This window comes from Eucyclogobius newberryi, unplaced genomic scaffold, assembly GCF_026437365.1.
Source record: "Eucyclogobius newberryi isolate DKJ021-1_F unplaced genomic scaffold, fEucNew1.0.hap1 SCAF_18, whole genome shotgun sequence".
Taxonomy (NCBI): Eukaryota; Metazoa; Chordata; class Actinopteri; order Gobiiformes; family Gobiidae; genus Eucyclogobius; species Eucyclogobius newberryi.
The window spans coordinates 16,750,531-16,778,164 of NW_027315812.1; the positions used below are offsets into that span (position 1 = coordinate 16,750,531).

Sequence of the window (27,634 nt, forward strand, 5' to 3'; positions counted from 1 at the left end):
AGTTGAAGTTAATGAGACGTAAAGAGTTGGCTCTATATTTAGCGTTACTGTTTTAGAGTATTAAAATAACTTAATTTTGGTCACAATCAAGATTATTTTAAAGCTTTTTTGATTATGTTGTGACCTACAAAAACATGAATAACCTTGACATTAAAGAACAACGTACCTTTAAAAAACAAATGCAATACAATGATATAATAATGATATGTTTCTTTTCATCGCTCCAGACTGACCATGACATAACCTGTGTCGCCAACAAATGTCCTTCACAAAGTCCACAAAGAACTTTTAAAATATAAATGACTATTCGCAGGAACTATAGGTGAAAGATAAGCTTTGTGGATTCTGAAGGGCATTTGTAGAAGAAAATAAGGGCATTAACGGCACATACATGAGAAATGTTAGATAAGAGCTAAGCTAGTGCACAAGCCATGAATCATAGTCAGAGTTATTATCAGCCAATCAGTATGTGTGTGTGTGTGTGTGTGTGTGTGTGTGTGTGTGTGTGTGTGTGTGTGTGTGTGTGTGTGTGTGTGTGTGTGTCGCCGGGTAAAAAATGTCTGAAAATGCCCCATCAGACTTATCACAGTTTTCATCATTGAGGCTTAATAGCTACCCTAATGTGTGATGTATGACTAAACGCCAGCGCCGAGCTCATGACAAAGGATCAGGATAACATCTTAATATTAGCAGGCACAGAATTACTCAGCCAAACAAATTGTGGTGCAGTTGAGCCGGCATTACTTTCTCTCCCTTCAAACAGGGTTATCGTGTTCATTATCAGATAATCAGCAAGGCAGTCCGTGCAACGTGACTTTATCTTTTTTAAATTGAATATAGATTATGATGTGTCCAAAAACACCTAAACATACAGAAACAGCAGTGAACAATTAAAGTTTACCTGAGCTGTCAGATTGGTTAAAAAGTCCAGTCTGTGGTCAGCTGTTTACTATATATGTTATTTTCACTTAGGGAAGCACCAACACTGTAGGAGTCAAATCTGACCTTGGGAAATGTACTATATTGGGTATCGAATCCAGGATATTGGTTCAGGCTTCAGGGTTTTACACAGCAATGTCCAACTTTTACTTTTTATTATATTATTGAATATTATCATTATTATTTTATCATCATCTGAAAAACTGTTGATGAGTTTTGTAAAAGGCTTTTCATGAAATGCCCTTTCTGCACTGGGATCAATTTGCATATACTCAAAGGCAAAATATCAATACTGAAAAATATGAATCGCTGCATTTTTTTGATGAAATAATAGTTTTATTTTGAAGTAGGTTACATGGTGAACACAGCACACCCGTAAAACTAAGGTCAGTGCCATTCAGGCTCTGGACTTTAAAATGCAAGTCAACCAATATCCTCTGTCCTTCAATGAAACGCCCAGTTATAAAAGTCACAGTAAAATGTGGTGTTCTTCCCTTAAATCACCAGCTGCAGATGTAGCACATGGAGTAGTGCACAGAGATAGAGTTTGCTCAGTGGTGGAGCAGGCAGGCTGTGTGCACTATATGATGGAGCCATATGGACTATATAGAGGGAAGTTTTAGCATTTGTAAAACCTGGGCCTTCATCGCGCTGCTGCTCATCCCTTAGGAAACTTTTAATCCTCCACATTAATGCAGCAGGTAAAGGTGATAAGGAGACATGCTCGTGTGCGCACAGGAGAGGAGCAGCTGCTGTGTGTCTACGCTGTCTATCCATTATAAAAATGAGAAATACAAGGATTAAGCAAAACATTATGACCACCTGGATCTGGACACTTTTTCACTTCAGTAGGTGTTTTGTTGGATCAAAGCCACACAACTTTGTTCATGCTTTCTTAAATATCTACACTCGCCCATTTAGCAATAAGCACATCAGCTTCGAGGACAAAATGTTAATATCCCTATATCAAATCTGCAAATCTGCAAACACAATAACTACAATATATAATTGTTTTGCAAATGATTAAGATATTTTTTCATACCTTAAAATATGTTTGAAATTGATTCTCCTCCCAGTCTAGACTTTCTCATTTAAAATATATAGCATTTTTTATTAGAATTGTATATTATCTTGAAGCTCTGACATGCATGCAGCTCTAACATGCATGCAGCTCTGACATGCATGCATCTCTGACATGCATGCAGCTCTAACATGCATGCAGCTCTAACATGCATGCAGCTCTAACATACATGCAGCTCTGACATGCATGCAACTCTGACATGCATGCAGCTCTAACATGCATGCAGCTCTGACATGCATGCAGCTCTAACATGCATGCAGCTCTAACATGCATGCAGCTCTAACATGCATGCAGCTCTAACATGCATGCAGCGCTAACATGCATGCAGCGCTAACATGCATGCAGCTCTGACCTGCATGCAGCTCTAACATGCATGCAGCTCTAACATGCATGTAGCTCTAACATGCATGCAGCTCTAACATGCATGCAGCTCTAACATACATGCAGCTCTAACATGCATGCAGCTCTAACATGCATGCAGCTCTGAGATGCATGCAGCTCTGACATGCATGCATCTCTGACATGCATGCATCTCTGACATGCATGCATCTCTAACATGCATGCATCTCTAACATGCATGCATCTCTAACATGCATGCAGCTCTAACATGCATGCAGCTCTGACATGCATGCATCTCTGACATGCATGCATCTCTGACATGCATGCAGCTCTAACATGCATGCAGCTCTAACATGCATGCAGCTCTGACATGCATGCATCTCTGACATGCATGCAGCTCTAACATGCATGCAGCTCTGACATGCATGCAGCTCTAACATGCATGCAGCTCTAACATGCATGCAGCTCTGACATGCATGCATCTCTGACATGCATGCAGCTCTAACATGCATGCAGCTCTGACATGCATGCATCTCTGACATGCATGCATCTCTAACATGCATGCAGCTCTGAGATGCATGCAGCTCTAACATGCATGCAGCTCTGACATGCATGCATATCTGACATGCATGCAGCTCTAACATGCATGCAGCTCTGACATGCATGCAGCTCTAACATGCATGCAGCTCTAACATGCATGCAGCTCTAACATGCATGCAGCGCTAACATGCATGCAGCTCTAATATACAAGCAGCTCTAACATGCATGCAGCTCTGTCATGCATGCAGCTCTGACATGCATGCAGCTCTAACATGCATGCAGCTCTGACATGCATGCAGCTCTAACATGCATGCAGCTCTAACATGCATGGAGCTCTAATATACATGCAGCTCTGACATGCATGCAGCTCTAATATACATGCAGCTCTGACATGCATGCAGCTCTGACATGCATGCAGCTCTGACATGCATGCAGCTCTAACATGCATGCAGCTCTAACATGCATGTAGCTCTAACATGCATGCAGCGCTAACATGCATGCAGCGCTAACATGCATGCAGCTCTGACCTGCATGCAGCTCTAACATGCATGCAGCTCTAACATGCATGTAGCTCTGACATGCATGCAGCTCTAACATGCATGCAGCTCTAACATGCATGCAGCTCTGACATGCATGCAGCTCTAACATGCATGCAGCTCTAACATGCATGCAGCTCTGACATGCATGGAGCTCTAACATGCATGCAGCTCTAACATGCATGCAGCTCTAACATGCATGCAGCTCTAACATGCATGCAGCTCTAACATGCATGTAGCTCTAACATGCATGCAGCTCTGACATGCATGCAGCTCTAACATGCATGCAGCTCTAACATGCATGCAGCTCTGACATGCATGCAGCTCTAACATGCATGCAGCTCTAACATGCATGCAGCTCTAACATGCATGTAGCTCTAACATGCATGCAGCGCTAACATGCATGCAGCGCTAACATGCATGCAGCTCTGACCTGCATGCAGCTCTAACATGCATGCAGCTCTAACATGCATGTAGCTCTAACACGCATGCAGCTCTAACATGCATGCAGCTCTAACATACATGCAGCTCTAACATGCATGCAGCTCTAACATGCATGCAGCTCTAACATGCATGCAGCTCTAACATACATGCAGCTCTAACATACATGCAGCTCTAACATGCATGCAGCTCTAACATGCATGCAGCTCTGACATGCATGCAGCTCTAACATGCATGCAGCTCTAACATGCATGCAAGGCTATATGGGATACACTTGTGGAGGAAACAAATGCATTCTTGGGGTCAAACTGAACAGCAGCAACATTTCATCAAGACTAACTCTCCCCCTCAACCAGTCTTCTCTCTCCTCTCTCGCTCATTCTCATCTCTATTCCCCTCTATTCCTCTTGGCAACAGCTCACTGATTAAAAATATGTGGTTGACCCCGTATAAACCCTGTGTGATGCATTTGACCCAAACAGGGAACAAGTCTACCCAAGACACGTGACAACAGGTGACTGAACAGAAACACAACAAACAGACGGGATTGCATCATTGCCTTAGCCCCCAAAATACATATTATAGTAAGTAAATTGTTACTCAATTATGAATTCAATCTTGACATCAGTTTAGTTGTGAATGGCCTACTCAAAGGTGATATAACCATGCAAGTAGCTGCTTTGTGGGAGTTACAGATATATCACTGCTATTGTTACTAATACCTGGATTACATATGGTACTTGTTCCATCCAAAGTTTGAATGTACATGAATGTTCATACTTATTGGCGCTTCAGGACAAAAACCTGCACCGCTGCTGAAAACGTCATTAGCCTCATTCTTGTTCTCAATTGAGTGTTGTCAAATGAATGGAGCTGATTAGAGTTCAGGGTGTCTGTTTGAAAGAAACAAGAGCGACGACTTTTTCAACAAAATCTGAAGTTTGAAGCATCAACTTTGACTGAAAACAAAGACACTGTAAATGCCTTAAATTCAATTGGCATACAACTTTAATATGTCAGCATCTCATTTAAACGTTTTTCCAAACTGTCGGCTTGTTAGTAGTCAAATTTCCCTGGGCAGCTCTTGTTAGGTGCATGTGTATATTTATGTTTATTTGCTTTTTTCCACTTCAGTCTGAGTGCACTTAAATGAGCTGGGTGTTCTCTGATTTCCAATGGAGCAGATGTGCACTTGTTTGTGGCAAATCTGGTTCGATAACTCTTAAACATCCCCACAAACAAAGCATACCGCACTTAGCAGGAAGCACGCAGCCAGAGTTCACTTCATATTGGATGAATGAATTGTGGACACCAGTACTGTTTCATGGAGCAACAAATCATGGCTAAATTATTACTGTCTTACTGTCTCTCGTTCTGAATCGTAAATCGAATCTGTGACTCACCTTGGACCTCGGCGGCGCTCGGATGTACCATTTACAGTCAACAGCCTCAGAAGCACCGGCTTTTCCATCTCTGGTGATCTGGTGAGACTCCACTATCCCCTCTGGTCCCACCATGTCATACTGACACGCTGCAAGACACGCACACATACAGACAAACATACACAGACAAACACACAAACACACAAACACACACACACACACACACACGCATACAACCGAACAAAAGCACAAAACATGTGTTCAAAACCACACACAAGGAGAGAGAGGAGGGGAGGGACAGAATGATAGGTAGAGAAGTATACCTACAGGGCAGAGGTGGTGGAACGCCTAGGTCTGCGAAGTCTGGATCTGAAACACACACAAGAAAACAACATTTATTTGATCCCACAAACTCTGCACAGTCTCCACAGTCAGGTCTTACACTGGCTGTGTGGAGGGAGAACACGTTCCCTTCCCCAAAAGTGAAATAAGATGTTAAGGTTTATAATGTTGTATTTAGAGGTGGACAATGACTCAACATGTAGATAATATTGTGAATGTTGTTTTGAAAATATGTAAAATAGTAAATAAGTAAGTAAACTTTATTTGTCCAGTGCTTTTTACAGACATTATAGTCACAGAGTGCTTCAGACAGTAGTAAAAAAAATACAATTCAAAGTCTTTAGGTGCTTTTTAAGATCTACAGAGTCCATGGAACGCAGGAAGAGAGGGGGATCATACCAAAGCTGGGGTGTGACAGTTATTTTGTCATAAATAAGTGTGTGAGGTAATATTTCTGTACTTTTGTTATTAATTTTATGGACATTTCACAATTAAACCTCAACTAAATAATTTAAAGACATGTTTAACACATTTCTGTTGGATTCACATAATATCATCTGAATAGATATCACAATAATATTTGTTGTCAATATCGCCCACTTAGTTTAGTAGCATTTATAGCATCAGTAAACTTTAAACTCACCGAAAACTTACCATTTTATACTTAAAACATGCCTACAACACTGCATTCAGTACAATACAGACATATCACCTCTAAATACTGTAACTAGAGTGACGAGTCCAATGAGGTCATTAACAAAACTTAACACGGTAAGAGAATGAAATTGCAAGTTCTCTAAAACCTCTTCTTCAAAAGTGCATCGTAACAGGGGTAACGGGGGACACATCAAAGCCACTTTAAAACACAATTTCTTCAGGCATTTTGTATGGCTTTGTGTTTATATTGGAAAAAAAAAAACTTTCTTTCTTTTCCCTGAACTTTCAAAAGTTTGTTCAAAGTGGTTTGATGTTTAATGTTGCTATAAATTACATCAACAGTCTCTTTGTGAGGAGTGTTATCATTCTCTTGCTTGTCTTTCTGTCTCCCCATGGGTTCAATACAACAGCTCAAATCACTTCAAAATCATAATGGGCCTGGTTTGTTAGTGTAATTCTGCAGGTAGATCAAAATATTGGAGCAGATTTCAGATACAAGTCAAAAGTCTAGTTGCACAAAAATACTACTTAAACCAACTTAATTCTAAATAGAGTTTATTATTAGGTTAATCGATAATCGTGATTATTCAGGCCACAATCATAACAACTGAAAACTAATAATCGTGACAATTTATGTGGCAATCATAATATTAACTACTTACATTCAGAAGGTTTGATTTCATAAAGCTGGTCACGGACTATTGGAACATTAATATAGTTATGATATATGAATTGTTCTAGTATGGGTGAATATTTCTTTAATAATAATCTTTCTTTTCAATAATCATAACCCTAAAATTCAATATTATGGTTGACAGTGGAATACTATAAAGTAGATAACTCAAAATGTGTTCCAATATAATATTTTAAAGTTTTTTTGTTCATAAGTAAAGGCCATTAACTGTTTCTTCAACATTTGCATTTGTTTCTTCTATGCAAAACTAACATCTAATTTAAGACTTTGAGTGACATTGCTAGGTAATATACTCAAGTAAATAGTACAGCAATACAATGAAGTAAGATGTCTTCAACTCCAAGCACTAGAATTGGAAGGATAGTAGCTCAGCAAATACAAGCACAGGATTCAAGGACCGAAGTGTAAGAAACGTTTATCTTAAGCCAATGTAGAGAAATATTCCGTTGTAGTCATCTGGACAGTGTTTATATATAAAAAAGAGTGAGTCTCAATCTGCAGATGTAATCTGAGAACTCAGATATCTATCCTACTCTGAGTAGGCCCTGTCCACTGGGCGGAACCTCATGATAATAGTATGTCTGTTTACAGTTTCACTGGAAACAAATCTTCTTTGAATCCTAAAAGCCCAGTAATGGGCATAAACGCCAAACTTTAAAAAAAAGGAATATCTTGATGTTATCTTGACTGTATGTTATTTTATGCTTTTATATGTAAACCATCTGAATAAAAATGCATTTCAAATTGATAAAATTATGGTCTTGGGCAGACAAAAAGCTAGTTTCACTATGTCCCTGGTTCTGTTAGAGAATCACTTTGAGCTGTGAGCTCCCGGTTTATGAGGTGACATCATGACTTGCAAAGTAAAGCGTACCACATTAGGTTGATTGTTGGTTGTTGAATGGAGCGGTGGACCACTGACAGAGCCCAGTGAGGAAAACCACGTCTGATTGCACAGACAGGAACACTTTTTGTGGATGTCCCATTTTAATGTCTAGACATGCCTCAGCCCTGCATTTGGATTAAAACATGTGACAAACAACAAACTACTAGTCGAATAGAAGTACACAACACCAATATGAACTGGACAATGCTGTTTTTCCAGTAGTTCTCCCTTGTGTTTAAAAGTAATGTCAAAACTAAATCTGGAATCCATCTGGAGCAAACCATAGACTAAATCAGGTTTATGGTAGTATTATACCAGAGTCAAATTAATTTTACTCCTGAACCGAGTCTAACTTTTGATGAGTATTAGGACCTAAAAAAAAAAAAGTCTGAAAGTGTTTTTCAGACTTCCTATAAGTGATCTGTTCTTCTGTATCTACCTCTGTATCTTCCTGCGTTGCACCAATGAAATTTCCCCATGTGGGACAATAAAGGAATATCTTATCTTATCTTAAACCAAAACCCAAATTAGAAATTAGGACTAAACACCGCAATTCATACTTCTAACATCAAGATTAAAGACAAGAACGGAATTGTAAATGCTATTTACTTGGGGAAAAAAAGAGTGGCAATAGAATTTTAAAGCTTCCAGGCTCGAAAGTATCCTGCTGCTTTCTAGAAAAAAAACAAATAACTACTGACACTGACTTTGCGTAAAGAAGTGGAAGTTGTTTAATGCTTGACAGATGTAGGTGAGAAAAACTCTTTGAAACGGAGCAGGAAAGAGGTGCTTACAGAGCACTCCACTGATCCCCAGGATTCACCTCTGATTAATTGTTGCTTTCAGCTCTGGCTCAAACAACCTGTAAATCTGTAAAGTGTTGTGTGAGTTTAGAAATACCAACAGCCTTGTTGGCCTTGAACAGCTTCACAAAGGACCTTTATTGTTCGAACAAGATTTGTTTTCCCTAAAAACTCCCCAGTATCAGTGCAGTCCAAAGTCACTATTTGATTATCAAAGAGACAGACAAAGTAGCAGGTTTAAAATTGATATTTATATTTTATGGTTCTCATGTTTTTCTAATTATGACTTAGTTTGGGGGGGATAAGTATTTATCATAGTTGTATATCTGTGAAGTTACAGATTGTGAAGAAAATTAAATATAGGAAGAAATGGTGAGTTCTGAAACATAATCCCTCCATCTATGTCATATGTGAAATATATTGAAAATACAGAGATAATTTACACACATTTAAATGATCATTTAACAAAATCAAGTTCTTATCAGATAACACTATTTGCCAAATAACAACTATTGCGTAATTTATATGGATTTTGGCTCTTGTTTATTATGATGCAAGGTACCAGTAGCGTGCAGTGAATTTTATGGATGGACAAGCAGACTTGGGGTGTTCATCAATAATTAGTGGATAACATTTGCACTCAAAAGTGGAAAAAATTGCAAGAAGGAGATACAAACCCTGGTCTCTGGCGGGAAGGGCAAACATTTTTCTTATTGAGCTAAAGCGAGGCTGAATGGACCAAATAGGCTAATTTCACCGATCAATTCATTTCACAAACTAGTTATGTTATTATAACACTTCCTGTATTTCTAACTATCATCTAATCATTAGAAACATGATCAGAGCTTTAGCTACAACCTATCCAAAATATAGTTTAAGTCAGTTGTTTGAAACTCTGCGCTGCATCTCCTCTGCACGTGCTCAGTTAGGCACAACCTGGGACCATACAAGATTTCCACACAGGTTTATTCAGCTTAGTTTGAGCAGAGCAAGAACGGACACAGACTGCAGGAAAGAAGAATCAAGCTTCCCATGCAGTACTGTTTAGCTGCCTGTAGTGATTTTATTAGTAAATCACTGCTTGCCTTGATTGCCTTGACCGTACGCCACTGGAATCTGCATATGCCATATTTGCTGCCCATGTTCAATAATCGCACATCCCCTGTTCACTTCCTCTACACTCTTGTGCACTTTCAGAAAATGCATAATTCAGTCAAGTGTGTAGAGCGAGTATTGGGACAGGGCCAAGGTCAAACTGGGGACAATTAGGCAAAATGTTTCGTTCAGTCTTAAATATAATCACGCTCACTATGTTTTAATCTGGGGACACACTACACGACTTTCCAGTTGAGAGAGATTTAGAATGTTGAGGAGGGTCCACGCTACACGACTGGACTGACAACCATATGACACACCCGGCCCACTACAAGGTCTTGATCTCTTGAGACGTCCAGTGTCAACCAGGAGGTCAACGAGACACATCCAACACAAAATCAATGCATCTCACTATTCATAGCATAAATATCCTGGGCCTTTGAGTGTATTGAAGTTGATGATGAGTGTTAGAGCGTCACTGAACCACCACAAGTCACCAAACAAACAATGCACTCTGAGGAAGTCCAGGAGGAGAAAGACCAGTCAGGAGAACCTGATGGATAGAAATTGAGGGCAATTTTCCAGAGACCAATGAAGAACTTCACAGCCAGAGAGAGGATGTGTCACCCCACAAGAACTGCTCAGAGAATATGCAAATCAACATTGGTGACCAGAATGAGAGCATCACTGTCACTCATCGCTCCAGGATTCATCAGATGCTGTTGGCGTCCAGGACACTTTGGAGAAATGTGGCTGTCTCGTCCAGGATGAGACGCATCTTCAGTTGTTGGTCTCACAGTTCAACTTCTAATCTAATCTGACATTGAAATCAGTAAATATTATTTGAAGCAAATTTGACATACTGACAAAAATCCTTCTTTAAGAACATTAAAGGAAATAACTAGTAAACGTGTGAGTGCCTACATTATGAATCCATTAAGTTACATATTACTTCAAGTGCTATCAGTAAAATATGCAGTACATAGTTAAGGATAAGATAACCTTGAACCACCTGTGTCTTTTTATTTCTGTTAAATCAGAGCTGTTCCTCATCTACAGGAGACAGGCAGCAGACGTCACATGAGCGATGAGAAAATCAAAGTGGAAGACACTTAATGAAACCGCAACCTTCAGGTCACATGTGTCGCTTCAATGAGAGATTTATTATTTATCATTCTTTGGACTTATCTCATTCAATCCCAAGGCCGCACATCCACCAGGACCCCCATACATGTCTGCGTGCCTCTGAAAGGTCCAGTCTGAAAATGGCCGCAAAGGGCTAGAACCAGGAAGCTGATAGAAACGATAAATGTATCATGTGCGACCTTTGACCTTTTTTACAGAGCTGCTCCTGAATTTCAATCAGCAGTCTCCACTGGCTTCAATCATCCATCATGGCCTCTCCTTCTCTGCCCTTCTGGATAAATCAATACAATCAATTAGACGGATTGATAAAGTGATTGATGTATCACAAAAGCATGGACTGTTTCAGGGGAACATCGCGGAAGCGGGGAATTTATGGCTATCTCCACTTGGCTCAAGATCTTCACTACCATTCGAATAAATATCGAATAAATATATAACTGATCAAAATAACTTGTGGCTGTCCATTCATATGCTGCATAGGATATTATTAAGTTGTTATTTCAACAATATTATCATGGCAAACAAACAAACTTCAACTACAAATCAAAATTAAACTGAAATATAGAGTTTTTTCATTCAAGTTTTGTTGTCATGGGTTCTGCTAGAACAAATGAACTAAATCTTCCCAGGGAAAGTGTTATTATTGTTATTATTATTATTTTATTATTGTTACATAGCTGTTATTTCTCTTTGATGCTCTCGGCAAATACATGCATTATGTGACATCATGAGCATTGCATTGTATTGCAGTTTGACATTGATAATTGCAATACTTGTAGTTTCCTTTGTAGCCCAAGAAGTTCATATCCATATATTTGGTTTCCCCCATCGACCCAAAACATGCACAATAGGTAAATCTTCCAGTTACAGTAGTCCTGGCGCTGCACTGACGCTCACTGCTCCTCACAAGTTACACAAGTGGCATTGAAGCACAGATCAAATGTGGAATTTTCCTGCAGGGACAATAAAGTAAGGTGTGTCCCTGTAGGAGAAATATTTATTATGCCTGTATTTGTTTTTTCTACCCAGTGAATTCAGCATTTTCTTTTGTTATTCTGTGCATTCTAAGGTGCATGCTTTGCCCTCAGAGAACCATTTTACAGAGGAGTTCAGGACACATTCTCATTGCTTCACTTCCTGTGTACTTTGCAGTAGGCAAGCAACATTTGTCCAAAAACAGTCCATTCCAAACACATAAAAGTGTCCATGCTATGACTCTTGTACTTAAAACCATGTTGGAACATTGTCCATTATGAAAAACAACATATAGTTGTGTTTTGTTTCATTTAGTATTGAGTAATTCAACATAATCCCGGTCCTGAGTCCGTTTTGGAAGTACGGAAATTAACTGTACATTTCTAAGACGTCTAAATGTACTTTAATAACTAGAATTCTAAATAGTTAAGAAAGAATGTGGTCGTATCAGGCATAAAACGTACAACTACAGTAGGTGGCGGTAATGTAACACTTGGATACCAACCGCCATAAAACACCAAATAAGAAGAAGATGAGCACCAGGCAGTTGTATAACTAACAAACGTTGGTCAAACTAACTCAGGAAAACATAGATCGTCTGTTTTTCACTTTCTTTTCAGGGGCCATAATGTTTTGCTTTATTTGTGCTTGTGTAATAAAGTAGCACATGTTGTTTTATTGGGTTAAACTGCCCCCAGAAGTAAACACAAGCAGCTTGCAAATGCCACTGCAAATTCACTTGTCAAGTTGCTTCCGAAATGTGTTTATAATACTAAGTGCAGCAAAGGTAATTTGGTCTGGCAGCTCGACGGAAATGTTCATTATCAATTTGTTCTGGTAAAAAAAAGCAAAACAAACGGCGCTCCTATTAGCACTATTTGGCTGTGTGGTGTGCCCAATGTCATTTAGAGAAAGCAGAGTGGAAATGTCTGGAGATCTGCCTCTAATAACTAAACAAATTGTAGATTATTATAGACTTTGTGACTGTTTCCACCTAAATACATCTTAGAGTGAAACATAGCATATCAGTACAAAAGTAAAAGTACTGTAAAAGTATCGTTTTTAGTTATCTGTACTTTATTTTAGTGAATCTTACAATGGATACTATTTACTTTTACTTCACTACATTTAAGAGCAGCTATCTATACTTTCTACAAGACGGCAAAGTAAAATATGTTTTTCTTATGGTTTTAGCCCTGCTGAAATGGAAGGGTTTGTTTTTTAGGATGTTTAGGAAGACATCTGGCCCACATGTTTTAGTTCATGTCCCAGCTTTGAGCAAACAAAAATAAGCAATATAGATAAAAAATGACCAGGAAATGTCTTCTGATGACCAAATATCCAGACAATTCTTTACCAAGATCAACAATTTGACGCTTTAAACGTTGGTCATTCGTAGAACCCGGTATCTTTTGAGTACGCACATTTTGATGGAAGCCAGAACGAATAATAGTTTGTCAAATATATGTTTTAAAGTTTAAGTTTTTTTATTTGTGGTGTTCTAAATCAGATATTATGCCCTTTTATTCATTTTCTGTTAAAATTGCATATTTTGCCATGTCTGAATTTAAATGTTGGCTATGTTCATATTTAGTCAGGACTAAACATGGACCGGCCTCCTGCTGGTGCCAGAGTCGGGACTAAACATGGACCGGCCTCCTGCTGGTGCCAGAGTCAGAACTAAACATGGACCGGCCTCCTGCTGGTGCCAGAGTCAGGACTAAACATGGACCGGCCTCCTGCTGGTGCCAGAGTCGGGACTAAACATGGACCGGCCTCCTGCTGGTGCCAGAGTCGGGACTAAACATGGACCGGCCTCCTGCTGGTGCCAGAGTCAGGACTAAACATGGACCGGCCTCCTGCTGGTGCCGGAGTCAGGACTAAACATGGACCGGCCTCCTGCTGGTGCCAGAGTCAGGACTAAACATGGACCGGCCTCCTGCTGGTGCCAGAGTCAGGACTAAACATGGACCGGCCTCCTGCTGGTGCCAGAGTCAGGACTAAACATGGACCGGCCTCCTGCTGGTGCCAGAGTCAGGACTAAACATGGACCGGCCTCCTGCTGGTACCAGAGTCAGGACTAAACATGGACCGGCCTCCTGCTGGTGCCAGAGTCAGGACTAAACATGGACAGGCCTCCTGCTGGTGCCCAGACTCAGGACTAAACATGGACCGGCCTCCTGCTGGTGCCAGAGTCAGGACTAAACATGAACAGGCCTCCTGCTGGTGCCAGAGTCAGGACTAAACATGGACCGGCCTCCTGCTGGTGCCAGAGTCAGGACTAAACATGGACCGGCCTCCTGCTGGTGCCAGAGTCAGGACTAAACATGGTTGTAGTCTTCCAAACTCTGAGTTTTTTTTCACAAGAGTGCTTTTACTTACTAGTAAAAGTCTGACATGTCGCTGCTTCTCTAGCACTCAGCAGTGACATTTAAATAAGAATCTCATCAATAATCTCGGCTAAATTGGTTGATCAAGTTAATGAATAGCTGCCATTAATCACACTGGCTCAGTTGTGGAAGGAGCTTGAGTGAAGCAGAAGGAGAGGAATGGAGGAACAATTTAGGATTCAATTAGCCACAAACAAGGAGCTATAACAATAGCTTTGGAGAAGGTAATTGCGATACACTCCTTGTACGTCACTCAGACTTCAAACCCCAGCACATTTTGGTATGTTGGTTTACAGACAATGGCAATGTCTTTTTTTAACTTTTAAATTCAGGATAAAATACTTACGCTACACATACAGCATAAATAGAAGAGAGACATAATAGACAAATAACAATCACAAGCTCCACAAGCGCCCCAGTGTCAAAGCAGCTTCCACAGCATCCACATATCAATGAGCCGGATAAGAGCTGCACTGCACTGGTCACAGAGGAACGCTTTAGCAACAACACAATAGGACTTATAGTACAATGCTTTGCCCTTGACCTGCATTTACTACACAATGTACTGTATAAAAAGGCAGTTATGCTCTCCAAGGCTTCACACTAAAATGCCTGAAAGAGTCTTGGATCTAATTGGATGGGCTGCAGTGGACCAGGAAGTTTCTATAAAGCTGTTGAGTCATGAAAAGTATGAAAATGTAGGATTGTGTGTCCACCATTTTGAGTGGCGGATACATTACAAAACCTGAGAGATCTCTGCCCTTGTGAATGAACCGCAGCTTCATGTGATACATTATTGATCGCCATAAGGAAATAGCTATAAAAAAAAAAAAAGCTCTCTCAAAGCCATTGGGCTTGGATGTCTTGTTCAAGGACGCATATAGGTTTAAAATACAGCCTCTCTGCATCATGCTGAATGACGCTTGCCATCAAAAGGATTTCAGCGACTGATTTCAGAAGTTGATTTTAGCTTTATAAACCTGCGTCATTTCTGTTTGGGATTTGTATTAACTTGGCTTGTAGCGGCTTTCAACTTTCTTTTATATAATGTCCCATAAACCCATTTTTCCCTTGGGAATATGCAGGCACTTAGCAGGGAGTACTTGGAATGGTTTCAGATTTTAAAAGAAGGTGAAATTGAATGGTAATTTAATCTAAACTGTTAATGTTATTGGAAAATGTTACATCTTTAAGAATATTTTGGAACATTTTGGACATACAGTAATAAAATAAAGTCCATTCAATAATTGACAATCACAATAACAATTATTAGAGGTGGGCAGTAACTGAAAGTAACTGATGTAGTCACTACAGTCACTTCACATTGCAAAATCTCTGAAGTACGGTCCCTGTCCAACGGATTGTAAGCTGAACAGATATTAGATGTATTTTCTATGGGGAATTGTTCACTTCCACTGCACAGGTGTTTCCATCTCGGTGACATCGTTCTGACAGACTCTCTTACAGCTTCCTTTTGGGCAGCCATGCAATAAATCAGGCCGGCTCTTCCACTCAGCCACTCATTACCGAGCCAGAATCTGAAATGCAAACACAGAGATGCTCAGACGGAACGGGGACAATCCGCTCAACGGTGTCACCCAAAGAAAAGGTAATTTGCCAGACTGATTGCTTTTTGCAGATAGTGTTTCATTTCACTGTCATGGAATTATGAGAGAGTACTGTTTCAATTTTCCCAGCGTTCTGCATCTGCTCCCGTGCCCAGGGGGAATCAGGGCCGCGCCGGGAGTTTGCTTTGCCAATATCAGCTGAGAGTTTGACCTGCTGAGCTGATGAACTGCAGGCAAATACACAGCAGGAGGAAGCCAATTGTAAACAAGATATTTGAGGGGGAAATTGCACGCGAAAATGTTGAATATAAACCTTTCCATGAGGGTCAATACTGTTGTGGGCAATTTGCGATTCAGATCTTGTGTTTATAGGAGACATTTTCAGAGTCCAGCTTTAGATTGTTTCCCCGTTGTCATTTACCCTCTTGAAGTTGTATTTATGATTTTTGCATGTGAGAGCAATCTTTATTCTCCAGCATTCAAGATTGCTCCAAAATATTTAGTTTTATCTAAATACAGGCTCTGTACTTCCTGCCCTATGATACACATAGGACTCAGCATCACATTGCCATTTTGGTATAAACGATCTACCGTGATCTTTCCATAGTCTTGGAAGCGCTGTACTTTATTGTGATGAAATTTACAGTAAAAGGGAAATTATACGTTTTCATCAGGAATTCAGTGGACCAGTTTTTTATTAAGTCAATTTAGATCAATATTGCAATTTAAAATGTCCAAAATATGAAATAATAATGATCCCTGGCTGTTACTGTTACTGTCACTGTCTTCAACTGTTATTGTGACACACAACAAGTGCTGCTGTAGCCTACTAATGTTTACAATAGTGACATATTCAAACTCGATTTCGACACGAAAAAGGCTTGATATTGATACCACAAAGATAAGAAAAAACTGCTCTTATTTAGGTCCAGCTTATAGACCATAAACAACACAAAATAAAAGTACTTTATCCATGTTACCATGTAGTTCTAATAAAGTTGAAGATAATTTTAAAGCTGTTCAGAAAATGTCCAATTTTGTGATGTTTTTTAAATATCAATCCTTGTTCAAATTAGTATCTAGTTTAGTTTCAGTATCAGTTAGCATTTGATTGTCGATGTTATATAAACAGCTAAAAATTAAGGGAAAACTAAAATAACCAAAAAAAAACGGTACATATAATAATAAACCAAATATTCAGATTTTTTAATTGGTGTGTTTAATACAACCATCTCCAGATTATGTCCTGCTAACAGTATCAGTGGGTTAATGTAGTTTTATAACATTTAGATTTGTGGGAAAATAAGAGCAGACGTCACAGGCACGGAAAGTAACAAAGTAGCATTTAATTTGTGCCAGCAGCTTCACAGTTGCAGAGCACATTGGGACAGAGTCTGTTGAGACGGAGAGGTCATTAGACAAGAGGGGAGAGAGGCCCTAATGAACATACAGTAATGCTTTCTTTAAAAACACAATTACAAAAGCTGCAACTGATACTTGCTCAAACGAGAACGCAGTATAGAAAGTCCTTACTAAATTAAAATGAGTTCATTGCGGGAATAAGGCGTGTTAATTTCAATCTTCCCTCATTTTAAATCTCTTGTGTTTTATCCATTTAATATCAACAACCAAAGGATGAAAAATACATTAAAGAAATACATTTAAACAAGAGAATAATTGAAGACATGGCTGTAATGATGTATTCACCATGTTAAATTGCAGTATCAAACCTGGCCACTAGGGTGTTAAGTTAAATGCAATCAATATGGCCATTAAAGAAGGAAACAGGGCCACTGCACGTAAGCTTGGTATCAACGAATGGACGGTCCGATATTGGAGGCAGCAGCGGGAAGGACTTAGTCAATGTAAAAAGACGACTAAAGCTTTCAGAGGAAATAGAAGCAGATGACCCGAACTGGAAAACATTCTTGAAGACTGGGTGAGCACACAAAGAGCAGACGGGTTGAATAGGAGGATTGGATGACTAGTGACGAGAAATCATTCATCACGACTGGCCGCACGCGAAAAGCAACAAGTCTGCGAATGGATCCTGACAGCATGGAGCAGTGTAAAAAGTCCACCATAACCACCGGGTTTTGAAAGGCAGGACTGTTACTTGATGAAGAGGAAAGTATAAGAGACGAAAGTGACATTGAGAGCGACAACAAAAGAGGGACTGACATCCTTTTGAGGCTGTTCAATTTCCGACACAGAAGATGACAACTTCAGTGGCTTTAGTGCACAAGAGGAAGATGAAGATAGCGATCAATAACTGGTGTGTTTTCTTTTCTAACCAGGCTTTGTTGTGTTGTGTCGTGTTGTGGTGCTATGTTGATGCGGTGTTGGTGCCAAAAACTTCTCTGTACCGTCTTTCAGAGTGCGGCATATGTATGTACAAAAGTGATTTTATTGAGAAATTTTGCTGGGGCGGTTTAAATTCAGGTGCATTATATATAGCCCGAAAAGTACGGTATATTATTAGAAGTAGATTACTATAATGGAGAAAGCTAAAGATCCATCCAGCCTCATTGCATTCTGGCCGATGCCCACTCAGCGATCACAACTCTTCTGAATTAGCTAATAGCAGTAAAGCCTTCATATAACATTTTGTCTTTCAGATATTTGACAATATTCATCTTAATAATTAGTGATAATTAGTGATTTGTACATGATAAATCCTTGACCTGCTTAGCTTATGGCGACATTATCTCCAACAAACCATTTTTCTACAGCCATTTATAGTCTGTGCTTGCTCCCTCGACTCTCGAATAGAAACTCATACAACAACAGCAACTGCATATCAATCCTAAAAGCACGTAAAGCTATTGAAAAAACTCGCTACTGATGGCTTGCGGCTATAACCACACATTTGCCAGACCTGTCAACAAGCTGCTTTTACCTCTGGTCTCCACGGCGACTGGTGCTTGTCTCCCTGCACACGGCGCCCGCTGCTCCGAGCCTCTGAAATGTGCTATAGATACCAGGAAAACGGCGTGCTTTAGTGGAAGACAGAGCACAAGTCATGTCCAGCACAAACGGCAGCATCGATCCCTGTCTGCACCACAATCGCACAATACACTGGTTTAATTAGAGGGACCTGAATGGGTGGATTTACTGCTTGGTCAGTTCGATTCTTTATTGTTGGAAGGCGCAGAACAGATGCACACGGGACATAAGGTGAGGGAGAGCTTTATTTAGCCCGTTCAGAAGAATTGGAATTGCATAAAGTAATGTTTGACTTGGTACAATGACTTGCGTAACCATAGCTTCATAAAGTACAACGCAGTTTTGATCAGGATAAATTGGATTTGCTTGGATTCATTTCAGCAAACAAATCATAATCTCGTGAAATTAATATACTCTGGTTCAGAACAGCAGGCTTTCAAAGTATATTAGTAGTTGTATTATTTTTCACAATTGTACTACAAAATGAAGCCTGCGTAAGTTCAGCCGGAAGACCTAAGTCCATCTGCGTCGACTGCCTTGCCAGGGCAACCTCTCCCCGGCCTTCATCAACGCACCCACGTCCGCCTGTCCGTCTGAGAGAGTCAGATCCTTTGCGCGGAACTCCTCCAGGTTTCTGCATCCCTCTCATCCTCTCTACCCTCTCACCATATCTACCACCACCAGTCTCCAGGCCCTGGGGGGAGACATCTAATACAATTAGATTGTGGTGCGCCCATAATCTCAATGTCTTCCGCCGGGGTCTAAGCGCCAAATAACCCAAGTAATAAAGCTTGCAAAATAGTCCTTCCCGTGTATGTCTGAGTCTCTCAAGGGTGAACTGTACTATGTAAGTGCACAAGGGCACAGGGGAAGTATAAATGAGAACTGGGACAGTCCACACTTTAGAGCATTGTGAATGCGGTTAAATGTTGTTAAACCACAGTTGAATTAATCACAAGCCACAGCTCAGTTTAGTTTTCATAATTTGCTGAATTAGCCACAAACAAATGACATACTAAAACTAACATTTGTACTATGTTGTTGCTGGACAGTAACAGTTTTAACATTTTAACTGTTAAAACATCCCTTTTTGTTGTTTCCCGCTAGGTCTTGCTGCTAGGTTGCTAAGGCAGAGGTGCTGCACTATTTGGAAACATTACAATGAAATGCATTGTGGGGAATGTACTTGTACACTGGAAGAGTGGAGAGAAGCCTGTGGTGAAGTGCGGATCCAAACATCCTGAAGATTGGGACACCATGCACACTTCAGCAGCTTGTCGTGAACGTGCTTTTCAAGTGTGAAAGTGCTGACATGGCCTTTGTCAAAAATGTAAACGCAACCTCCCTTCAAAGTGCAACCGTAACCAGGACCTTATCTCCTTATTTCCCATTTATTTAGTAACTAGTAGAAACACAAACACACCGATAGCATCCCACGCTAATAAAACGGTGAGCATAGAGCCTGATATTCGCTAAGACAAACGTTGAGCGTATCCACAACTAATTGTGTGTTTGTGCTCTATCTTTCGACTTGAATTCCCCTCGTAGTGTGACATCCAGAAATCTTATATGACAAAAACATTTGGTGCAGTGGAAACCAGGCTTTAGTCAGCCAAACCTTTTATTAGCTGACTTGGGATTATAAAGCTGTATATGGACAACAGCAGAAAGGAGATAGATAGAGTAACATTTGGACTTGGACCTCGCTCCATTTTAGTTGAGATTTAGTCAGATTTAACCTGTAACCAATGCTTGAGCGACACCCAAGGGCGTTTTTTCAAGTCGGAGGTGGAAAAACTCCCAGTTCCATAAGTACTGATATAATATGCCTTTGCATTCTTGATAAATTCCAATTAGTTAGAAATTCAGGCATTGCTGTATTTTACAACATCCAGCCCGTAATTAAGTACTTAAAGGAGACTATATTGTTGAATTTAACATTTCAGTATGGCCTAAAACATTACAAGTGGCACACTAACTGTCTATCTGTATGTGTTCAATACATATTTCTTTTCCAGAATTCCTCCTCCAGACGCCTGACAAAGCGCACAAGGAAATCAATTAATGGGCGATGTATTGAACAGCTGTCTTTGTGTGTTATTTCAATTATAATTTCAGCTTATGTTGCACAGTATCACACAAGCAAAACTAAAACAGACACAGAGGTCAATATGAGCCAACAAATTCAAAAGCCTACACCAACTCACAGTCGAACACAGCAGGACGTTTGGCATTTTCAAACTGTGACTAACACCAATAGATGGACAAAGATCAGCAGGTCTGTATTTGTTTTTGTTCGCATAAACATGGGAGTCAGTTGTAGATTCAACGGGAAGCCAGGAAACAGTCAAACAACAAAAGGTTCAGCAAGGTTTCAGTTGTTGTTCAGAAAATCCACCCCTGTAGCTTCAGGAGAAAACATGGAAACATACACCAGCCCCAATGATATTACAGTATGGAGGGATAAAGACACAGTGGAAGGGCATCCACGTTAAAACCTTCAATGAAAAAGACATCAAAGCATTTAGAAATAGTATTTGATGACATCTGTGACATGGCACTGGTGGTGGCCGTCTTGTGCTAGAAGATTTGTGGTTCAATCCCAGTTCTGGCCACTGTACACTGTTGTTGTGTCTTTGTGCAAGACACTTTGTGCACCTCGCCGATACCGATTGTTTAGAATCCAGAGAAACCAATGGCTGCCAAGCTCTGCCAATATTATTGGCAGTATAATATTATTTTTGGCTAATTCAGAATATTATATATATATTTCTTTTTATGATTTTATTTTTTTCAAATTCACCCACTGCCCTGTTTGGTCGGTCGGCCAAAACAGAATATTGGCCTTTGCTGGAGAATTAAGGCCAATATCTTCCTAAATATCAACCAACAAATATACGTTGGTAGTGCTAGTGTGAATAGATGTGATTGGAGAGATTGTAGCATACTTTCTGAAATGCATTATCGTGGCTTGATGATTAGACCTTCATTCTCCAATCTTGAAGTGTAACACAGGAAGTGTTTATTTAAACTTCTGGGTTTAACTACATAAGCCACAAATAATTGGAATCCTGTGCCTCTCCGTGCAGCCCCACCCCTATTTAACAATTGACTCCAGCCCTGGCAGTTTCCCAAAGCCTGGTCCAATCTTGGCCTCCAGGTCATGTTCCAATTTCCATGTACTCCAGAGGCAGTGTTAGCATGTGGCTAATTTACCAAGGATACATTAGTGGGGGTCAGCCCTATGTTCCCCGGTACCTAGTGGTGAAAATAAGGGCAGGGATTTGTATTGTGTTTGAATCAACTTAAGTTGAAATATATTAAATATACAAAATATATATTTTAAAATATACATAAATAAATACAATTGAAATAAAAAAAAACGTAATAAGCCCCTCCTCCCCGCAAAGACCCCACCACCGCAATACACCCCCAGAATACATGTGACCCCCAAGAAAATATATAATCCCACCAGAATAAATTTGACAGTTTGTTTTTTTGTTTCTTATAATAATAATAATAATAATAATAATAATAATAATAATAATAATACAATTTATTTGTAATGCACTTAACATTCCAATGGAATCTCAAAGTGCTAACAGAGGCTAAAAACAACAAGCAAGTCACAGAGTTAAAACAATAAAAGTTTCTACACGTTTATTCAGTTGATGAAAAAATGGTTTCGATATGTTTCAGCAGAACGGTGGACAACACTGCCTGTTTAACGTCCGCCCATTCCTCCTCAGGTGCATCAGGCATGACAAACTGGCAATTTGATGACAATCCCTTTGCCACATGACTGATGCTGACGTGCTTCTGTGGAAAATATGGCTTTATTATAGAGCGGCGGTCAATGGGACAAATGGACTGTACATAAATCTACTGTGCGTGTAGTATGTACCACATTGTCATTCGCACATGGAGTATCCTGCATGTATTAGTATTCATGTCCAATTATGTAGCTGCATACGGACATTCAAGATTTGCATACATGCATGTCTCTAAGCATCCAGATGTCCCATTTTGTTTGTGCTGCTATTATTCTGATGACGGCTCTGAAACACTTCCATATAGAACATTACGTGTTGTGACAGGTTTTGTATATACAAACTAAGCCACTGCACATAACAGTTTTATAATTTCACTCACATTCATTGGCGGACTTACCAATAGACAGCAGGCTGATTTTGCCTTGGGCCCCTAGCTGGAGGGGCCCCAATCAGATGCCCTTGCTGACCATCATTGGCACATTGATGAAACACTTACTATTCTCTCAGTGTCACAGTAAATGATGACAGTGTTCTTTAAAAAAATAATAAGATCAACAAATTACTTTCTGGATGCCAAATATATTGTATCCGTCCAAACAAACCCTCACTGGTATTTGAGGAGAATAGTCCATGAGTGCGTACTGAGTGGGAAGGGAAGAGGACATGACCAATAATGAGCAGGGTACAGTCCCCACATTTTCTTCTAATGTGCGTGAGTATAAAGAGGGTACACGCATGAGCAGGTGTAAAAACAACTATGCACCGAGCATGCAGCTTCCTATGCAGCATTTGTGGTTCATAAATATATCAACATAGTGGATTAATTTTAAATAATGAGGTTTAAGTCTATGAAGGTACGCCGTATCAATAGAAGTGTGGCTGGATTTAGTTTACCCACTACAAATATTGATCACTGACGCTTAATGGTACTTATGTGCTTCTTTAGAGACCTGCACAATCTTTACATCACTCCTTCATTCCCACACCATCACTTCTCTGGGTCTTATACAAGTTGTGACTTTCTTTTTCTGTTTTCTCTGGTGCAGGAGCGAGCAGTGTGCTGGAGCAGGTAAAAATGCTTATCTTATAAATAAAGGCAGAACAAACGGTGCATCAAAAACAATTAAATTTCGCCTTGGGCACCTACATTTCTAAGTCCACCACTGTTCACACTGAATAGTCAAAGTAGTATATTATTGTTTTAAATAAGATATAGTACGCACAATGGACGTTTTTGAGCTTTTAACCATGTTATAACATTGCTCCCTCATTTTTAAAAAAACATACCATGGAGTTGCATTTAGCTTCATTCACGCTAGTTTGATCAATCCTGGTAAGAGAGTAAGTACCCTTAAATCATCGCCAGGATCTTTCTGACAATTTCTGCCGTCAATATGTGTAAGGAAAGCTAGTATTGCTTTATCTCATCTATGTAATACCCTCTGCAGCCAGTAGAGGGAGCACAAAGTAAATTCCTGTCGTGCGAACTGCCATTATTTTTAAATGGAAGATTTCAACTATTTTTAAAATTTGTTTAATGTTTATTGTTTTCCTTCTGCTCATCCGCTCAAGCAGGTGTGGATGAGCCCGCACCACCTTCACTCCAAAGTTGAGATTGTGTACATTGTTATAGTTTTGTTTTATGTCTTTCCCAGGGCCACTGCTTGAAATGTGGGTGCCCTAAGCAGAAAAGCTCAGTGTGCCCCCAGGCCACAAACCCACTTTTAACATGTAAAACATGCACAGGAGTTTTGTGTAAAACTAAATTTCTAAAAACTGGATTTCAACAGTTGTAAGGTGAACAGCTTTGGCTTTGCGCATGCTGCGGTCTGGTTTCATGCTGTCTTTTTCACGCATAGCGGCTTCTCACAGGGCCGCAGACAAGACACACCTGCACCTCATCCATTCATCCACCTGCTGTATATCAGATCAATCATCTCACCATCACTGTGCCAGATAATTCTGTCACGTTCGGTAGAGCTGTCTTACTTTGTGCTTTTGTACTTTGTCCTTTTTGGATGTCTACTTACCTGCGACTACTTATATCTTCCAGGTCCTTTGTATGTCTTGCTTCAGCTCCTTGTGTCGTCCAGTTCCCAGGGTCATCTTGCTCCTGCTCTGTGCTTCAATTAAGTCGGCTGTTAAACTTGCCTTGATCTTGTGACTCTGCTTTGGGTTCAACCAGTAAACCACTAATAAACTTTCCTCGACGTCAAGTTTGAGATCATTTCCACAAGCCAATAAATGTATCAATATCAATACTAATATATATATATATATATATATATATATATATATATATATATATATATATATATACATATATATTATAATAGGCTTAGTTATTTTTCACAATACACCAATTAATAATATCAAATAGTCTAATGCTGGTTTTAAAATGAATTGAACTGTTTTATTCTTTTAAAAGTTGATTTGAGGTGGAATATAGGCCTGAAGCAGACTGAGATGTGATAGATGTGAAGATAAGATATTTGTCCCACAATGGGGAAATTGCAGTGTTGCAACACAGATTAGGCGCAGAAGTAAAGGATTAGAGTTAGGGTTAGATTAATGTGGAGCAGAATTCTGCTTTTGTTCTGATCAGAACATCACAGAGTGGATCTTATTTAGTCAGAATAAAACAGACATCAGACTGATCTTCCACGCTGTTAAAGCGTTCTCACGCCATGCTGTGATCTAACGCACAGTGATGCTCAGTTCGGGCCAAGAAATGATAATTTCCTAGTGGGATGAGTTGGGCCAGCTCATAAAAGGCTGCGGTCTCGTGCTTCCATGGTTCATCTGCACGTCTCCATTTAGGCGCGTCTTCATTAATTTCCTCATCAGACTTGTTTCTTTGTGAATATGAGTCAGAATAAAACACACACTAAATGTGTCTAAATTCCTCCACGTCTGAGAAAGGGGAAACAAAGGAAACCAGTTCATTAGAATCTATTTCTTAATGAGGGACTTCGATGGTTAACTCAAATGTTTCGTGTCGAAGGTTCGGTACAGATGAGACGGCGCTTGGGTCCAAATCAGAACCGGAGTCTGTCTATTAGTGACCTAGGTTGTAAAGCATTACTGGTACATGCATTTTATTTTAATCACCCTAAAAATATTGATGAAAAAGTCAATGTAAAAATGTATAATAAAGTAAAAGAGGATTTCTGAGCAGTGACCTTGTATAAACATCCCAGCAGAATAGTCTGTCAGCAAAAACAATCTTTAAAAATCACAAAGGGCAGACAAGCAAGCTTCCTGTCGCTCAGGTCGATAAGCTGAGACATCGCTGTAGTCTAGTTTCTCAATAATGATAATGAGTGCTGAAACATTCATTTTGTATTCACTTGCAACATAGAATGTTTTCAGCAGTATAGCAACAGCAACTTTAAGCCTAAAACTCTGGAGTTGTCACTGCACTCTCCTTAATATTTAAACTTTTCATAAACCTTTTCCTATGGTAGAAATAGTGGATGTTTTCAATCTTTAAACACACACTACACTAAAGGAAACAGGTATAACTCCACAGACAGCAGAAGTTGAATCACTACAGCACAGTGGAGCCAGCGATTAATCATCCCTGCAGTCTTTACTGTAGAGCCCAGTATGCGGCAGCTTCACCATTTTCCCGGTTTTGTGATGCTGTTTGATACCATGAGCGAGGCGAGTGGTCGAGATGAATCTATAATAAGTCTGCGCCACGGGGATCTGTGCAAAACTGCCCTTGGGACTGAATCAATATGGGCCTCAGTGCTTAGAGAGTCCAGAAAACGGACACTCAAGGCTAAAAAGTCAATAGATAGATGTGATGAGAACTCGAATAGTTAACCTACTCTGTGCTGCGTAAGCCCTGCCCACCAGCCGGAGCCTCCTGATACTAGCCTGTCCTGTTTATCTATTAGTTTGCACTGTTTTAAGTTTCCCTGAAACTAATATTCTTTACTACCCAACAGCACTATAATGGGCCATAGACATCATATTGTTTACTGGCTGCAGCTCCTTCATCATTGATGAGTACCTGTTTAGCCTCAGAATGGCTGCCACCGCCCCATGGCTTCAAAAGGCTGTTGTATACAACTGGTAAAATGAACTTCAAACCTCTATTCCTGTTTAATGAGGGATTTTTTATTTAAAAAAACGAAACAAAAATGGCTTCCTAAACTCCGCTTTCAAACCATCTCTTCTCTCCCCACTTAGAATTTTTACCTCACTGTCTTCAAAAAAGTGGTTTGTGGCTTTAGATGTTTGGTACTCTGTAATCCTGAATTTGTGTGCCTTCTGTGTTGATCAAATCTATCCTATCCTCTCACCTCTGTAACGCTCTTTAGAACTTTCCTCACTGCATTTGATTTAATATACCGTATTTGCCACACTATAAAGCGCACTTAAAAGCCTTTAACGTCTTCAAAAACTTTTGGAAATAAAATCCGGTGCGCTTAATATATGGATTATCTCTAGTTGTGCTTACTGACCTCGAAGCGATTTTGTGAAAGAAGATTCGGGACACGAGAGACTCAGCTGCACGTCTAGAAGCACGTTTACCGTACTCCGGAACCGGAAGTCCCAACAACATGTATGCAAAGCATTCTGGGAACAGTAGTCTACCGCTACACACGGCGCTCGCGGCGCTCTGTCAAAATGTAATCTAATCTAATCCATTATACATCAGGAACACCACGGACACCTAAACAAGAAAGGACCCTAAGAATCTTGGGCCAGGATGGCTCCTGCGGGAGACCATGGATCCATTATATTATTGCAAGAGACACGCTTACGACGCAGACTTTAAACTCTGGGCTAAAGTATCAGTCAACTGTGGTCAGAGCTTTCACGAAGTCTGGAATCATCGCTGAACTGCAGCGTGACTCGGAGATGGATCCGGGGATGCATCCAGCACAACTGTTAAACTTGGACACTGAAGATGGAGAATTTGAGGGATTTGTGGACGAGGAATGAACTGAAAAAGTGAGTGTATTGTATTGTATTTTACGTGTTATAAGTGAGCTTGTCTGAGAATGGTTGTAAATACGCTAACGTGTCTTTTAGCGGTAGAGTGTGTTTTGATGTGGAACAATGTTGATCTGAATTAGTTGAACAC

At 39.9% G+C, this 27,634-nt stretch overlaps 1 protein-coding gene across 4 annotated transcripts in view; it reads right to left on the reverse strand.

Moving 5' to 3' along the window:
* neto1l (neuropilin (NRP) and tolloid (TLL)-like 1, like) overlaps positions 1-27,634 on the reverse strand; it is a 78,955-nt gene that overhangs the window by 18,770 nt on the left and 32,551 nt on the right. For all 4 annotated transcript variants that reach the window (XM_072450712.1, XM_072450710.1, XM_072450709.1 and 1 more), the window contains exons 5-6: positions 5,586-5,627; positions 5,280-5,407 (exon numbers count right to left, since the gene is read on the reverse strand). In XM_072450712.1, the coding sequence (XP_072306813.1) occupies positions 5,280-5,407; positions 5,586-5,627 (170 nt within the window). The remainder of the gene's footprint in view (positions 1-5,279; positions 5,408-5,585; positions 5,628-27,634) is intronic.